Raw genomic sequence first — 13452 nt, forward strand, 5'->3', positions numbered from 1 at the left:
GCTAGCTGGCGATGTTGGTGTCCAGGCAGTGCAGGCAGAAAGAGCTTATAAAATATATTCAAAAGAATCAACAATAATCCAACTGATATTCAGGATGTGATGATAATACTTATAGGAGAAAATGCAAGCGCATTGTTAATACCAAAAAGCATATGTGCATCAATAAACACACAACGACAATGATTGTATACAGAAATGATATTAACTAATAACACCCCAATATAATCATCACATCCTTTCTACCATATAGGCTGCATAAACGATCCCACCTGACGTGAGGTGAAAGTCAATTTAACAGCGGCCAATGGAGATTTTGGAAACATACATGTAAACCCAAAATGAGGTTTGAATTTGATATGCATGTATAAATAACCGGTTTAAACATGCAATACTAATAACCACGACAGGACACCTGGCCTGTACTAGAAAGGTGGCTAAGAGGAGTGGGGTGTGACTGCCTGTTGGATGATCATACCGGTCCATATGGGGCTAGCTCCAACAGTATGACAATACACCCAGTAGGTAAGCCACGTGAGGCTACCCAGAATGAATGCCCAATTTAAGCAAATGTGTTAAAAAGGAATGTAATATATGGATATTACATAATACATATTTCTCAAATTGCAGGCAAATTGTTGGCCATATGATATAATACATTATATTATTATTGAATACTAGGAGACTTCACTATCACATCAAGTGGGAAAACGCAGTGAAATTACTCTATAACAGCAATCCGACAATGTAGAAATACTACATATTTAAAAGGACAGGATTGGTATTTAATAAACTGGGTATTTTCATATTTAGATATTTAGATATTAAGCCTGTTGTCATCATGTAGGATAGCGTAACGCAAGACGCCAAGAGAACAACAATCTGCAGGAAAATGCCAAAGCTTGGAATGAACACTAATATCAAATTGCCTGATAAATTATGCCATATATATTCACTGGTCGTGTTACTATTTCTTCACAGACATTAGGATAGGATGACATTAACGTATGGTAGGCCAAACAAATCAAAAAGGAAATTTTATTAACACAGTAATGACCCTGGCTTAAAGCAGACGACGGATCCATGCCTTGTCTACATCCGGTGCGGCCATTTTGTGATGCAAACGGAAGAGAGACGGAGAGTGCCGAGGATAGCCGAAGATAATGTATGCTGCCCAGCGCACAGGTCAAGAGTTGTCAGTGAGGGGTCAGCCACTAATTACTTCCAGATGGCACTAGGGTGTTTTAACTGAGCGCATGGCTTGGGAAAACAATGACCAGTGATAGCCACTTGTTAATTTAAAATAAACTTGCAACAGAGTTCTGTTGTCAGCAACAAGTGTATTTATCAGACGAAAGAAATTGGAATAAATGGAACTTTGAATTTAGCAATGAGCTAGTTTCAATTTTGACTGGCCGATCTAATTAGCAAAATTACTTCCAAACACAAAAGGTATCTTACTAAAGCTATTTTCAAACGAGAAAATAATGTAACGAATAAATGTCATTCATTATTGCCATTGAGTGCACCTTTGGACAGTCACAGATGAACGACGTTTGTCAGTTTGGCACAGCAAAAATGACTTGGACAATGGCCAAACACTTGTTTTGAATTTTGCTTGACTCTATGAAATTAAATGCAGCACATGATTCTTAGTCCTGTAAATGTTATAACTATGCACTGGACCATACCACAATTGCATACAATAGACCTATAGTTGTCATATAGAGAAACTGGTGCTCTTACCTAAAACAAAATGAGCAGGGATAGCTGGCGATGTTGGTGTCCAGGCAGTGCAGGCAGAAAGAGGCTGTTAAAAAGTTTAGGGGTCCCACGGTGGCAGTGGCCCCTGTCATGTGATCCAATAGCCCCAGGGGCTATTGGCTAAGAGCTGTTGCTATGGGACCCATGAGAACAGTGCCGTGAACCCCAAACCCTATTCTAAAATTAGTAAATTGGCCGGAAATTTTGGTAACTGGTGTAAGGAACTTGGACAAAATATCCAGCCTATATGTAAACACATTTGAAGATACATCTGTGTGTTTAAAGTAGATTTTGACCGCCCGGGCCAAGAGAATAGAGAGAAAAGGGCTTCACTTTGAGCCCCCTGTTTTCTATAAATACTGAGATCTGTGACTCTATAAAGTGGTATTTAGGTAGATATAACACTAGTCTATAGATGTAAACACATTTGAAGATACATCTGTGAGGTTTAAGTTGATTTTGACAGCCCGGGCCAAGTCGGACCGACACTTTTAACAGGGATTTTCCCTTTTCTTTCTGGATTGCCCTTGCGACGTTACAATTTGTGAATTTCACTCTACAATATAATGTATGTGTATATTTTATGTGTTCACGTGTGTAGTTATGCAGATCATGCATGTATTATAGAAATGCATTATGCGTGATGATTGGGTGCATGTATGTATTCATGTATGTATATATTATTAGATATTATTGTTGGAGTGGTTGTGTATACATTCAACCTCATGTATGCTCTGTAATCACTCTGTGTGATTTTCTTTCGAGCAATAAACTTCTGTTCTGTTCTGTTCTGGAATGGGGGAGGGCCGTATTCCTCATTGTGGGTCCCCTGCTTGGCAATATGGGACGGGAAAACTGCTGGGGGTGAGGGCAGTTAAGTTGATGATACAGACAGATAACAGAGATCATTTCACAAATGTGAAACCTCATTCCACAAAGGAAGAGGCGAAAGCTGAAACTTGGTGAGATTTACAGAACAAAGGCAGTTATTTCTATTTTTTTACTGACTCTCGAGGATACATTTAATAAAAGAATTAATATGTGTGTGTGTGTGTGTGTGTGTGTGTGTGTGTGTGTGTGTGTGTGTGTGTGTGTGTGTGTGTGTGTGTGTGTGTGTGAAGAAGAAGAGTAAAGAAGAAGAAGAAGAATTGTACAGCATAAAAATGGCTACGTAGTTCGGGTAGATATGTCGAATGCCCGGCCAGTATGACCTTTGAGAGACCACATTTTCAGTCATTAAAAAAAATGTGTAAAACATTTATTGAGTAAAAGAAAACACTCTAGGGGAATTAGTACAGGCAAATCGCATTCTCGTGTTTTGGGCATATTTACCTCGTTTCCAAAGGTCGAGATCGCGAGAATGCGAGATCGCGAGAATGTCCCTTACAGTATTCCATACTACAACCATCTCATTATGTCTACGTCAGCCATCATGGATACATGTGCATGCTTACATACATAATCAATCCTCCCACCATTCCCCAGCATCCATCGAACTATAACTATATCCGCCTCCGTGTATCGGTATTCGTGCTCACATACATACACCCTCCTACCATTCCCGTACATCCATCGCACTATGTATAACTATAACTATAACCGCCTTCATGCATCCGCACTCATGTTCACATTGCATTGCATGCATCGAATTACACGTTTAAAATATCTTAAATGTTTTACAATATGTACATATTAAATATCAGCAAACAGAGAGTATTATAACGCAAAAGATTTCATCCGTCAAAACATCACAGAAAGGAGGGCAGTCTGGAAATTTACAATGGCATCAGAATGCACTAAGACCTTCAGCTGGTTAGGAGGTGAGAGTTGCGGAAAATTACGATAAACTTCAGATCTCCATTACGAATATCTAAAGTGTGAATAAAGATCTCAGCTTGCTATAAAGTGTACTTCATCCCTGCAGATTTAGCAATTTCATTAGCTATAAAATTTATGTCTAAATGCTCATGTAGACAAAGACCCAAATGTTTATAGGCATGACTATATTATATTCCACGCAAATATCTCCACATTTAAAAACAAAGCTAGATTGAGGCTTTGAAGGCATTAAGAAGTGATACACACAAGGAAGAAAATGTATGGATGTCAACGTCTTTATTATGAAGAACACATCGTTTCGGAGTAAAAACGTACTCCTTCATCAGGTGAATTAACGCTATGAGGCAGAGAACATATATATGTACCTGTAAAAGTAAAAAGATAGCAAAGGAGGAAACGTAACAAGGGAAGCCAACAAGTAATTGGCGCTAATTACGCCGGCCTCCCGTTTGCCTATTGTCCATTGTCCATTACCAATAATTCATAAGATAAGTTTTGGCTTTAATTTGTCCATTGATAATCAACTATAAACGTCTATTATCTCAACCCTAAAAAGTACGAGAATCTGTACTTTACTGAGAAAGTGTTATCCAAATATAACATTTGTTACATTTGACCACGTTCATAATGGCATTGTGTGTTCGAAGCTTTCGGCCATGGGAGCCGTGCCATTTTTCACTTGTCAGAGGGGTACACAGAGTACCTGATCTGGACTAAGAGTTGTCTGACCTTTATTTTTGGTGGAAGCATCGGTGGCTGGGTTAGATCGCTGACTTCGTGTGCTGGTGATTGGGTGCCTCAATCACAGTGTGGGTTCAAATCCCGGACGGGACTCAACCCAAAAACGTACGAGCATCTTTACTTTACTGAGAAGGTGTTACTCCAATTGTAACATTTGTTGTCAAGAAAGCACAATAAATGTATATTCGGCTTTGGATGGGTAATAATATCACAGACATTTACGGATATTGATAACGACTTGAAGGAGCTTCGTAACGCAAGTCTTCTCAATTCAGAGATTGGTAACTGTGGTCTGTAAATATCGAGTCTGGACAGACAATCTTGTGATTGATGTCATGAGCATCGATCCACGAATTGGGATACGATGACATTCATCAACCAAGTCAGCGAGTCTGACCACCCGATCCCGTTAGTCGCCTTTTACGACAAGCATTGTCGCCTTCTGTTACAAGCATGGGTTCCTGAAGACCTATTATGCAATGCCATATCTCTTATCGTCAGGGATCACAGGTGTGATACCAGTCTCCCTCAAGGAGACGTCTGATTAAACTCTTTGCTTCGTCAGTGCTTCGTCTCGACCAAACTGGTAACTGGTACCACTAGCAACGATACAATGGCGCACAAAGACTTACAATGAGTCAAGCATCCGTCACTCGATTTCCATTTACTTGCATTTAGAAAGCACGATTGATTGTTTGATTGATACATTGTTTGAGTTAATTGATTGAGTTAGCTGATTGAGTTGTTTTACTGATTGATTTACTTGTTATATTGATTGTATTGTTTTATGAAGTTGATTGATTATTTTATTGGTTGTTTGAGTCATCCATGCGGATAGTGTAATCTCGATTAATGTATTCAGGAACCTCTCGTGAACAACATTTATTGAAAATGCTACCGAAGAATCAAACAACTTAAAGATTTGGTTTCTGTGGAGGAATCATTCTAATATTTCACATAACCGTTAACGTACTTCTTGAATGTTGTCACGCCATTATTTCAGACAGATCTCGAAAATATGTTAATATTTATGCGAGGACAACGGATTAGACATCGCAAGGCCGGTTCACAATCCGTAAAAGCCTGTGATATGTCATGAATAGCCCATTGCATCTCCTGTACAAAGACTTTCTTTTGTACGTGTTGTCACAGAGCCACAAACTTTGGTCATTGGATGAGATAAAAGCGGGACTGCTCGAATCGGTTGAGGTCAACTTCCCATGACATAAACCCCTACTTGACAACCGCTTTAAGAAAGTGCCACCATTCATGTACACAGCCCTGTGGATTAATGAACGACCTAGTGAGGCCAGTAGCTCTGCCTAGTGAGATATAATGGAAGAAGACCAACCGAGACTTGAATCTTCATATACTCCGGTGCCATTTGCATAACCTTGGTTAGCAATGGCACAGTAACTTATGAAAGTTTGTGAGTGAGTTTTTACGCCGCCTTTGCAATATTCCAGCAATATCAGGGCGGGGATTCCCACATTGTGCCTTTGATATGCAGAGAATCGAACCTGGACTTTCAGCACGAAGAGCGAACGCTTTTACCACTAGGCAACGCCAGCGGCCTTGATGATATGACCAACTTTATGTGTTTTCATTATTCAAATGTTAAAGTTTGCAATCACAGATAATGTTTATCACCACTGTAAAATGCAAGGATATCAGCATATCATCACCATCACCATCACCATCATCATCATCGTCGTCGTCACCATCATTATCATCACCACCACCATCAGCCTCAGCATCGCCACCGGTATCGTCATCACAGGTATATACGGTACTCCACAGGTATATACGGTACTTAACAAAGGGCATCTATTTGATCAGGGGTTATTTAACTATCTATAATAGCTGTGTGTCAGTATATCCAGTTTATGTCAGTGCAGAAAAATACCAAGTCGGTCATCTGTGAACACGGTTCTTCAGCATCGGGCATCAGCTGATTTTCTTACGTCCTTGACACACAAAGACCTCTTGACATGATGTAACGTACCAGGAAGAGGGGATAGTCGGATTGCAGACATGCACGTGGTGGATGTCCTCCCAATCTCATTAAAATCAGACCTTAGTTCTCGCTACCGCTAAACAAAGATCTGAGGACATCCCATTAGGGGTCACGTCAGAACGACCTTTCATCCGACCAATCAGTGCGTCGCTTACCAGATTATTAAAGTGAAAGTCGGAATGTGATTTCTAATCATGCAATCTCTAAAACTTTAACACGGGGTATTCCGAACGATAGTAACGTGTTTAATGACTGAATCCTTACAATCTAGACCACATATTAGCCAATCCAGAATGTTTTTAGTTTAGGTTTCAAATTTGTAATCGATAATTTGTCAAAATATGTTTCGCAGCGTAGTCGCCAATTTGAAATTTGTGCTGTAAGCTGCCTTCTGATTGGTCATTCCTTTTGTCGGTCAAAGTTCGCGCAAGGTCGGTCTGACGTGACCCGTAATGGGATGTCCTCAGATCTTTGTTTAGCGGTAACGAGAACTAAAATCTGCTTTTAATGAGATTGATGTCGCCCAAATAGTGTTACGAACTACCAGAAACCGTTTCATAGATCATGCTTTCTGTCTAGGAAACTATTCATTACTGCTGTACAGTATCAAATATATTAGAACAGTAACAGAAAATAATGACACCAATTCTCAAACTGTTTAAAAAAATTTTTCCAGGATATATATATATTTATATATATATATATATATATATACACAACCGGGCAAAAGAACATGCCTGCCATTCTAATATCACGCCAGTGTACAGTGAAATTGCGACCCCCGTGTTCCTTAAGACGTCATGTGCACGTCACCTGTTGTGAGACACTCATTGATATGTAGTATGATTCATGTAGTAACGCCTCAGATACCCGAAGCAAATATAATTCCATCGAATAACCATTTCTTGTTTGTTTCATTTTTAACCACCATCAAACATGGGTGTATACTTACTTTTGCCCGGCAGTTTACACAAGTTACAATTACTTCCAATCGTTCGATCACTGAGACGATTGGAACATGGTGGTCGCAATTACAAATTGCACAGTGAGGTGAGGTGAAATGGCGTTTAACGTCGCGTCCACGATTATTGCACTTTTATAGCGATGTGCATGCACGTGTGTGTGTGTGTGTGTGTGTGTGTGTGTGTGTGTGTGTGTGTGTGTGTGTGTGTGTGTGTGTGTGTGTGTTTAAATGTGGGTCTGTTGGATATTACATAAAACATTCATCTTGAGCGGGATGGTAGTTCGAGTTGGATAAGCATGTTAACTATGATTTTCTTAAGGTAGAGAATGCCGCGCATGAATGTATTAATGTGATTCCCAGGGACATGGGGCCTTTTCGGCAGGAATATCCACACAGAGGAGACTTTAATGGGGATCGGGTGAACATAATGTGGTACCTGGTAGATTGTGTGTCATCAAACCGGACAACTTTGGTCTTTGACTGATTGTGGCGTAAAACACACTTATTCATTTACTTGTATCGGAAATTGAATGTTCATCTTAATTGTTATTGCTGAACACGTAATATATTTTTAAAGAAATAAAACAGTGACATAATAACTACAACTTTATGTGAGTACGAGTAGCTCTATTGGAGATGGAGATGAATAAGTGTTATAAAGTTGTACGCATCTTCACAACCGTGTAACCATGAATTGAGTTTATTGGGTAATCCAAAAAGACATATCGACCTAAAATAGCCAAATATCATACGATTTCACTTGCCCACCATCTTGGATGCAAGGCGAAAACATTTCAGCGCGTTAGAAGCTACTGAGAATGCCCCCTCAGAGTTGGACGAACATTCTGTGGTAGCGCGGCGGTGTTGACCAGAGGCTGTCAGCAGTATTTCCTGTCCAGGTTATTTAGGTCCGTTGTGCGTGCGTGCGTGCGTGCGTGCGTGCGTATGTGTGTGTGAGGGAGGGGGGGGGGGGGGTGATAGATGATGGATTTAACAACAAGTAAGGTCATCTTGAGCAGGAAGGATTTCGTAGATGGATCAGCATATGAACTATGATTCTCTTTAAGTAGGAAATAAAGATCCACGATGTTCGACCTGGTAGAAGTGTGTAATCAAACCGCACAGCATTGGTCTTTGATTGACTGTGGCGTCAAAAGAAACTCATTCATGTACTTGATCTGAATGTTCATCTTAATTGTTATGGATAGTCAGAGATCCAGAGAACAGGGTGTCATTAGATAAAAATGAAGTAATAATAGGATTACCAGAAAAAAACGGGGTATAACACCCAAGCCAATAAGCTTCGCTCAGGAATACCAGAGTAAGTCAGTACAAGATTGAAAACTGCCCCATAAGTAAGTATGACAGGCTAGTCGGGTATTGCTACTTGTATATGTGAAAACAAAGTTATTAAAATGAATAGCAAAACTGATAAAAGTCACCAATAAATAAAATATCGTCACTGCAAAAATAATGAGTGTTTGTCTTAAGTATTAATATTCAAATACGTGATATCTCTATTAGCGATATTGTCTACGTTCTACCGGTGAGTAAGCGTTGGGCTTACTATCTCGTAGTATAAATGTCCAGTTTGGAATTTGAAACTAATCTGTTTACAGTAACAGGACACTGCTTAAGTGTCATGTACAAATGAGAAAGTGGAATCCCGTCAATTAGGCGGACGAACCTTAAAACTATTAATAAACATTAAAATAAGCAATATCGGAAAAATGTATATGTATATAATATCTGACAATATACACAAAGATCACCTTTTACAAAAATAAGTTTTAAAAGCCGGTTGATATTCATTTACGTATTTGACGATTATATAACTTTGGAAAGTATAAATCCTTTTGCTATACTTAGACGTTCCTGAGCCTTGCGCTTTCCTAATTATTTTGAATAAAATTATTACCGTTATCATTGTATTAGTTAATGGAAAATGCGTGCCGATCAAGTGCGTGCCATAAATTAAAGTGACATTGTACGGTTCCAAACTTATCACGAGACTGTGTTTATGAATCATTGTCAAATAGTGGTGACATAGTGGAAACCATACGCGAAATCGCGCATGCACAGAGCAGAAAATTTGGACAAGGCATTAAGCAATCCGCATGCGCAGAACGATTGATTTCACTACTTCTGCTAAGCGCTTCGAGTACAGCGTCAAACTCGGGCCTGTAACATAATCTAACACGCGAGAACCGACCAATGAAATCTTAGAAGTAGGAATACCGGTAGACCCTGTTGCTTGATTGACAATGTCAATCAAGAAAGGGAGCAGCGTGATGATATCGTTCTCTCCCAGTAAATTCCGATGTCAAATAACGACGTTATTTAGACGGAAAAACGATGGTTTGAAAGCGTCCAAATAGCGTCGTTTTTTCCGTCCAATGACCATATTCGGAAAAAACGACGTTTTCGTGTTTGCAGTCTATTTTGCAATGATCGTGACAATCGCGAAAAGGCTACTCTCTTGTTATTCCGCTTAATGCTTATTCTAGTTTAGATGGCGACAGCCTCTCGTTATACAAACAGTGCTTTTCTAACCCCGATTTAGTTAAGACAGCGTCAGTCTTTCGCTATACAAACTGTGCTTTTCTAACCCCGACCTAGTTAAAACAGCGGCATCCTTTCGCTATACAAACAGCGCTTTTCTAAACCCCGACCTAGTTAAAACAGCGGCAGCCTTTCGCTATACAAACAGTGCTTTTTCTACCCGCGATCTAGTTAAGACAGGGGTATTTTTTATATTATTGATCTGTTACTAAAATCTGCACTAATGTTCTATTTCTTATGTAAATGCTATTAACATAAAGAAATAAATGTCATAATAAAAATAGTATTAAAGTATTATTTCACGTGCAATAATACTGTTCGGTATCATCAGTAATATTTTCAATATCAACTACAAGAATACCTATCTACGGTTGAAGAAATTCAAAGAAGCAGTGGTAAAATCTATCCATATATACAAAATTGTATAGTTTGGAAATACCAAATATACAAAATTGTATATTTTGTATATATTGGAATTTTCCCTTATGTAAGTTTTTCACTAAGGGTTGTAGGTGAGGTGAAATGGGGTTTAACGTCGCGTCCAAGATTATTGCACTTACATAGCGAGGTAAATGCACGTGTGTTAGTGTGTGTGGCTGATTGTATTAGTCCGGACTAATGCCGATTATTAGTGCTAGCTCACTGAGATACCATGCCGCAATTTAACATGAATACCCAACTCATACACAGTATACTGACTCCGAGCCGACCAGTCCTTGTTTTGGCCCCTTAATGCCAACAAAATGTAACAAAAAGGACAATCTTTTAACGTCTTTTGGTATGACGCGGCCAGGGATCGGACCCCGGACCTTCCGCTCTCCGAGCGGACGCTCAACCACTAGACCACGGAGGCGGTGTTATGGGTTGTAACAAGGGTTAACTCGCAACCCTTAATGTATTTCTTTCACATTTAAGTGTATTTTTTACATTAAGGGTTGTAACACTGCTAATACGCTTCAGTGCCGAGTTAATCGCTCTATACGCAAGTGGTTTAAACATATTTTTATTTCAAAAGAAATCTGGATCGGTAAACAAGCAAAACTTGCTTGTGTAAATACCTCTCCAGGTAATAACTTTACAACAGCTGGTTATATATCAGATTATATGTAAAATAGTGCTAAACATAAACATACTAAATACACAAATGAAATATATGAAGCCAATACAAGTGGTGTCTGTGAAATAAGATATAGCAGTTTTCCATTACTACATGCATAAAATTAAGCTACTCGAATCTTTTGCTTTTGACAATGAAATCGTGAACTGATTTAAGAATAGTCATGTTTGTAGAACTGCTAACTGAACTATTGCCATGTAATTCCGTTTTTAAATACGCAAGTGGTACGCCATGACGTGGAGAGGGTGTAATAGTTGAGATCGTAGAGGTTTTGAGGCTTTTAATGAGCAACAACTTGGATTCCTTTGTTCCGAACTCATTCATGTGCCTATTTATGACACAGATAGACAGGGCCTAGACCTAGAAGAGTTTATTGATTGGTTTGTTGCATTCAGCAATATTCCAGTTATATGACGGCGGTCTGTAAATAATCCAGTCTGGACCAGACAATCGAGTGATTGACATCATGAGCATCGATCCACACACATTGGGATACGATGACATGTGTCAACCAAGTCAGCGAGCCTGATCACCCGATCCCTTACGACAAGCATAGTCTTCACGGGTCAACTGATGTATTGGTCATACATAATGACTGCATTAACTTGAAGGCATTGGAAAACACATATTAAATATACGTTATAACTATGTATTTTGTAAATATAACATTTACATACATTCGTGTTTTGTTTGCCGTAAATTACAACGTCAGGCAAATGATGCTCATTTTACAGCTCTCTCTCTCTCTCTCTCTCTCTCTCTCTCTCTCTCTCTCTCTTTCTCTCTCTCTCTCTCTCTCTCTCTCTACTGTAGAAAGTCAATAAGTAAAATACAGATTCAGTTTTGAAGATCCATAGCAATACGATTTCATACGCAATACATTAAAAAATACAACATGTGTATGACAGATTGAAATGTATTTCGCACGAATTACATCAGATGTGTAACGTGTAGGATTGACAACAGCTGAGTGACATTATAATATTCATTAAATCTAGTGAAATACCTCTTTATCCCCTTCACATCTCCTGACTGGTTATGTTATCTATAATGTCAGTCTCCTTCATTTAACTACAAAATAGTCTTTATAAATCTAAGTCTAGGGCAAATGCCTTCATTGTTAACACACGTGATCTGTCTACTGCGCCCTGATATCCTAAAGATTGTAACTTATGGTGACCTGATCATCCTATTTCATAGGACAAACACATCTATATATTAGTCAATTATAAGTTCTAAAAGAATGTAAAAATATCAACAAAAAACAACTTCTGTAAAAGAAATTATTATTAATGTTGATAATATAGAAGACATTTTGTCCTAACCTTTATGGCTTAATCACAACTTCAAACAAGCAATGGGTTGTTAATGGGATTTACTCAATTAAAGATATACGCAATGAAAACGGATTTCATTTGAAACTAAAATATCCGATAAAAGGTACATTATTAGACTATACATATTTAATTTTCAATATACCAGACCCCTGGACAACAAGAATCAAGAAAACTGGAAAAATAATTTTACAGCATTTGTATATAAACAGGTTTTTTTAAGTGATCTGATGAATCCTCTTAAAGGTGCGAGAATCTTTTATGATAAATTATGTTCAGACTACCTTAGAAGGAAAGATTAACAAATAATGATGTTTTGTGGGAAATAATGGGCAGAGTGTGGATGATGCAGTCGGGGGCGATAAGCAAGGTCCTACCGCGGACTAGAAATCGCATACAGACCCTATCGCGGGTCAAGTTGTCCCTCCACCGTGCTTGGCAGACAGGACCCACAGCAAAGATACTGTCTCTCTCCCCGTGGAAACAGCGGGCAGAAGAATATGCGCTCCCGCTGTAGTTAGCTGGCAGCCAGAGTATCGTACACACTCCAACATGGTGTTAAACCGAACCCCACGACTGCACCATGCCAAACAGCGGGGCGCAAAATTTTGCACACCGCAGACATCCACATATTATATTATATTTGGAGTAAATTATGATGTGGAAGGGAGTTGAGAAGTGGATTAGGGACTGGGAAGGAAAAGAAAAAATATGCGCCTCCCCCAAAGAGAAGTTACATACTTACCCAAACTGTACCTTTACTTACAACTAAACAATGTCCTGCATACATTTGTTTTAAAATGGGCCATACCCGCCCGGTGTTGCGAGTTGAGCAATGCGGATATATTTGCTGTAACAGTTCGATTTCCAACGCCCATGTCTGCTTGGAACTAACCCCATTAATTGCTGCTGTGGTGTGACGACAACAAATGTAGATTGAGCTATGGTAAAGAAAGAAGCCAGTGTCTTTCTTAAAATTGCCTGTAATTGGAATCTAGTTAAAGGACGTCCATCAAAATGGACGAACATATGACCGTGCACGGGTGGTCTGATGGATAGAAACTGTTGCATTGCTCTGACAGGACACAGTCTAGAGTGAGGAATAGCTGTTATTTTT

At 39.1% G+C, this 13452-nt stretch overlaps 1 protein-coding gene across 1 annotated transcript in view; it reads left to right on the forward strand.

Moving 5' to 3' along the window:
• Positions 1-11359, forward strand: part of LOC139450889 (carbohydrate sulfotransferase 8-like) — a 100907-nt gene extending 89548 nt beyond the window's left edge. Inside the window, exons 5-6 of the mRNA XM_071232720.1 lie at positions 5978-6141; positions 11345-11359. Of these exons, the coding sequence (XP_071088821.1) occupies positions 5978-6141; positions 11345-11359 (179 nt within the window). The remainder of the gene's footprint in view (positions 1-5977; positions 6142-11344) is intronic.
• The last annotated feature ends 2093 nt before the right edge of the window (positions 11360-13452 follow it).

The sequence above is a fragment of the Haliotis cracherodii genome, unplaced genomic scaffold, assembly GCF_022045235.1.
Source record: "Haliotis cracherodii isolate W230 unplaced genomic scaffold, xgHalCrac1.p SCAF_8, whole genome shotgun sequence".
NCBI lineage: Eukaryota > Metazoa > Mollusca > Gastropoda > Lepetellida > Haliotidae > Haliotis > Haliotis cracherodii.